Source organism: Folsomia candida, unplaced genomic scaffold (genome assembly GCF_002217175.1).
Source record: "Folsomia candida strain VU population unplaced genomic scaffold, ASM221717v1 Fcan01_Sc032, whole genome shotgun sequence".
Classification (NCBI taxonomy): Eukaryota; Metazoa; Arthropoda; class Collembola; order Entomobryomorpha; family Isotomidae; genus Folsomia; species Folsomia candida.
The window spans coordinates 1,726,455-1,731,526 of NW_019091224.1; the positions used below are offsets into that span (position 1 = coordinate 1,726,455).

The following is a 5,072-nucleotide window of genomic DNA, read 5'->3' on the forward strand; positions in this document are numbered from 1 at the left end:
TTTGTGCGATGGTCAGAATTTGCTAAAATATTTGAGGTCAAAATTGAAAAAGGGGCGATTTTTACCAGGCGGAGGAAGTAAACTCAAATTACATTCTCCTCCCGTGCTAAAAATTGCGCATTTTTCGACTTTGTTCTCAAATATTTCGCCAAATTCTGACCATTGCACAAACTGCCTGAAGAAACGTTGGTTGGATTCACTTGGACCACGTAATTTCGAAATTTCAACCAAATCGGAGGGTTAGACTTCACACCATCGCATTGTTAGCTTAAATAATTAATTGTATTTTTTTAGCACCTCGGAGGAAGCGTCGCCTTCTTCAACCCTGCCGACTGTCTCGTCAATGAGAATGTCACAAACCTGCACATCTTTAACGAGCAAATGATCGCCTTTAACCGACGGAAAGTCGACTGGATACCACTCACAAATTTTCCAAACGTATTTCCAAAAGTGAAGGAGTTTAAGCTTTCTGTGACTCACAAAGAGACGTATTTTGACCGGTGAGTACTAGGGCATGTAATATCGATATCGTTTTCGATATTTCGATATTTCGATATTTCGATATTTGAATATCGAAATATCGAAATTTCGATATTGAAATATCGAAATTGGAATCTTGCATTTATGAATTACTTTAATTAATTTAAACTTTCCTTGTGTGCCAAGAATTCAATTTTGGGAACTTTGAGGGTGTAACTTAACCAAATATCAATTTCAGAAACTTTTAGAACCGGGTGTAACCAGGTGAAAAACCACTTTGGGAACTTTGGGGGTTAACCAATTCAAAATTTAATTTTCGAAACTTTAGAGGTGTAACCTAGTTAAACTTCAATGTTGGGAACTTTGGGGGTGTAACCAATTCAAAATATAATTTTGGGAACTTTGGAGGGGGGTGTAACCAATTCGAAATTCAATTTTGGAAACTTTGGGGGTGTAACCAATTCAAAATTTAATTTAGGGAACTTTTGGGGTCGTAACCAGAGACTGGCGGATTAAAGATATTGGGATTAAGGATTGAGATTGAGGATTAAATTTAAAATCTTGGGATTGAGATTCGGGATTAAGGATTAATTTTCCAAATTTTGGGATTAAGGATTGGGATTAGGGATTGAATTTAATCTGGGATTAGGATTGACACGGGATTAAATTTAATCTGGGATTGGGATTAACACGGGATTAAATTTAGGGTTTACCTGGTTTGGAAATTAATTTACATAGTCGTGGATTAATTGTTTGCATTATTATGCCAGATTTTTAAATTAATTAAACAAATCTCTGAACTTCTGAAAATGGAATATTTTGATCATTTTGCATACAAAATTAGATGGCTTACGAATACAATTTCTAAGTCATAATTAAATATTTTTTGTGCTAAGAATTATATAGGGGAAGAATTCTAATTTTATTCTTGGTACTATTTTAACGAACAGCATCGATCATAGTTTGGTCAGAGTACTCACATTTCTTTATAAGCTCACACAAAATTTGAACATTGCACATTGAGGATACCACGATACGAGTAGTTTTGCAAAATATTTTGGAGTATTTTTAAATGTTTGATAAAAATGAACGAAATGCAATCAATTTTCGAAAGGGGAGCGATCTCAAGAGAAGTTTGCTTTTTGAGTTTTTAGTGAATGCAAATTTAATCCCACTTTAATCCCATTTTAATCCCACTTTTGGATTAAAGTTGACAGATTTGGATTGGGGATTAGGGATTAAGGATTAAAATTCAAAAACTCGGGATTAAGGATTGAGATTAAGGATTAATTAATCCCCAATCCCAATCTCAATCCCCAATCCTTAATCCGGGATTGACCAGTCTCTGGTCGTAACCAATTCAAAATTAAATGTTGGAAACTTTTGGGGTGTAACCAATTCAAAATATAACTTTGGGAACTTTGGGGGTGTTACAAAGACAAATTTCAATTTTGGGAACTTGGAGGGGTGTATGCAAAATTCAATTTAGGGAACTTTGGGGGTGTAACCAATTCGAAATTCAATTTTGGAAACTTTGGGGGTGTAACCAATGCAAAATTCAATTTAGGGAACTTTGAGGGTGTAACCAATTCGAAATTCAATTTTGGAAACTTTGAGAGGTGTAACCAATTCAAAATTAAATTTTGGAAACTTTGAGAGGTGTAACCAGTTCAAAATATAATTTTGGGAACTTTGGGGGTGTAACCAATTCGAAATTCAATTTTGGAAACTTTGGGGGTGTAACCAATGCAAAATTCAATTTAGGGAACTTTGAGGGTGTAACCAATTCGAAATTCAATTTTGGGAACTTTGGGGGTGTAACCAATTCAAAATATAATGTTGTTAATGCCGCGTCGACTTGTGATAATTACGATGAGGTTAAAAATTTAAGAATTAAAAAAATTAGAAATACAAAATCAGGATAAAAATCTGCGATAAATAAAATTATAAAACTTATTCAGTTTACGAACATCCACGTGAAGGAGAAATCTATTTCTCATGATACCCCCAAGTAAAACCCGGGATCCAAACCAACACATTGTAAACCAAACTCATGTTTCATTAACTTGGTTGTTGTATTCTGTTCGAAATTAATTATTTTGTATTTCTTTTTGTACAATTCTTGTACTTATCATCATTCGGTAAGCGTACTTATCCCCTCAAACATTGGCACATAAAACTATTAAAAAATTAGCCTGTTTAACTTTCCTTTCCAAATTTTTAACTTACAATTTCTCCTCATTTAAATCAAAATTCTTAATTAATCAGCTCATCTTCTTTTTTGAAATTGAAGGTTAACCATGACCCACAATTCGCAAGTCTCCAAGTATCAGTCTAACACGACCAGGATGATGTTGGCGTATCAAAAACTCGACTTTTCCCAGTTTGCGGAGCTTCGCAAAGCTGGAGAATTCCGGCGCACGGACGTCGTTCCGTTGCTGGCGAGGTATACTTATCACAATTAATTAATTGCCTGCCTAGTTAGTTAGTTCGTGAACTAATTATGATTATTTTTCTCCAGCCCGGCTGACCTTGAGCGCGAGATGGCCGCGTTTTGTCAAAAGAGAGCGGATTCGATGGCGGTGAAGATAGAGAAATACTTGAGAGAGTGTTTTCTCGACAGGAAATTTAACACTTTTTCCATCGATGAGCTTTTTGTCGCTCTAAAGGAGACGAACGTCCACCCGGAGGCGAGAAAGGTATGATTTTTTGGGGGGCATCGTAGTTCGGAAAGCAGATCAAGTTAAATTGCCAAATTTTGTGAAATTTGTCGGATTTCTTTTGATAAATTTCCTGCTGGAAAGGATCAGATTTTTATTTTGAGGCAATTGACGCAGGCAGGCAGACTTGTAAAATCGGAAAATCCGTAAATTCTGTAAACTTTTACAAAATTTTACCCATTTTTCTGAAGAAAATTATTCCAAATTATAAACTTGCTCAGATCAATGACGTCTTTTTACAAACTACGAGTTCCGATGCGAAATAAGTCAATTTTGTGTATAATTAAATTCTGATTCTGATTATTTTTTTCCAGATTTTGTTGGACGAAAGTCTTCCCAAACGGCATCCTCGGATCAAGATCGACGCCAAGGGTCGCTTATCGTACATTCCGCCATACAAAATTACTGCCCTCACCGATATGGTGGATATGATTAAAGATATGTCGAGCCGGTTGGAAGGTGCATAATTCATTTTTTAATAAGTTTTAGAAAGAAGCTAGTTTTTGGAAATTTTGTAATAAAAATTCCATCTTTTTCAGGTCTATTCGAAGATGACATTCACGACTCGACCAAGCTGAGCGATTCAATCATTCGGGTAAAAAGATGAGCACATTTTCAAAAACGAGAAAAATGATCAAATTTATGTACAAGTGTTATCAATTTAATCGAGCTTCTATCTCTAATCTCAAGAAATATTCAAAGTTCCCCACATTAGAATAATTCCATCCACAATTTTACACTTTTGTCCCTTTTATTTTTCGAAAATCCCCAAAAACTCACGAATCTTTTAGAAAACCTGAATTTTCTACTAATTTCCCATTTTTCCAGGAATTGCACGAATCTCAACAAGTCTTCGCCATAAAGCGTTGGGACGGCAAGGCCACGTTTTTCCACTCAAACGTCCATCCATCCTCCACCACCAGCGATTTGCCCTCAATCAACGTGGAAACGGAACTCGTCAACATTTTCAAATCCATCGACGTCTCCCGACTGGATGCCGAAATTCATATTGAACGTTATTTAGAACGTGCCGGACTAAACCCCATCAAATCGGAGAGGAAACTGTTTCTCCAACCCAAGAAAAAGGCCGTGGTCAAGGTAGAAATCAAGAAGAAGGCGAAACCCCTCGTCCTGGGACACAATCAACACCTCGAAGCCGGCGTGATGAAGCGTTTCGACGAAAATGGTGTCCAAGACGAGGAGGAGGAAGGTGGCAACGACGATGACCATGTCGAATATCTGCCACAGCCGGAAATCAAGAAAAAGAAGAAGTCCGTGACCATGAAAGACAAAACACCCAAAAAGCGTCCCGCATCCGAAAAGGAGGAAATTCCGCCCAAAAACCTTCGCGATCGTCCCGTCCAAGACGAGGAACAAGATCTCTAAAAAATGATTAAATTGGATTTTTGCCTTGTGAGGGTCATCGTCGTTAAAAAATATAAACCTAAAATTTTCTCTTAAAAAAATGAATAATTTTGAAGGATCAGAAATTTAGTCAAAACAAATGAATTGATTGTTATAAACTTGATGACGATGAGACGAAACTGTCCAAATAATGCAACCTCTTCTTAATAGTGACGATTTGTAGAAACCGTGCAAAATCTAATAAATTTCATCAGTCAACATCTCAATAATTGATTAAAAATACTGTTATTCTCGTTATCATTTCAGAATTTATTTATTTACTTTCATCATTTTCATCATTTTCATTAGTAATTTAATTAGCAGCCTGCACACGACTGGATAAAAAAGACTATACCGAGAAAAAGTCTCACTTTGCCTCACAAACCAAGATCGATTTATTTCCTTTTAGGAAATATTCACATTAAAAGTCTCACTTTTCCCGACAAGTCTGTGTACATGCAAAACCCG

The 5,072-nt window shown here is 36.1% G+C and overlaps 1 protein-coding gene across 1 annotated transcript; it reads left to right on the plus strand.

The window, feature by feature from the left end:
* The first annotated feature begins 2,479 nt into the window (after positions 1-2,479).
* LOC118439264 lies at positions 2,480-4,845 on the plus strand. The gene is made up of 6 exons (XM_035860420.1): positions 2,480-2,621; positions 2,774-2,926; positions 3,002-3,179; positions 3,515-3,659; positions 3,740-3,795; positions 4,029-4,845. The coding sequence occupies exons 2-6, from the start codon at positions 2,781-2,783 to the stop codon at positions 4,584-4,586; spliced, it is 1,083 nt and encodes a 360-aa protein (XP_035716313.1). The 5' UTR covers positions 2,480-2,621; positions 2,774-2,780; the 3' UTR covers positions 4,587-4,845.
* Positions 4,846-5,072: the final 227 nt, after the last annotated feature.

Bases quoted from the DNA above. Each gene is read 5' to 3' on its own strand.
- LOC118439264 (XM_035860420.1), top strand. From the start codon at position 2,781: ATGACCCACAATTCGCAAGTCTCCAAGTATCAGTCTAACACGACCAGG. The intron at 3,180-3,514 runs GTATGATTTTTT...ATTTTTTTCCAG, and splicing joins TCCACCCGGAGGCGAGAAAG to ATTTTGTTGGACGAAAGTCT. The intron at 3,660-3,739 runs GTGCATAATTCA...CATCTTTTTCAG, and splicing joins TATGTCGAGCCGGTTGGAAG to GTCTATTCGAAGATGACATT.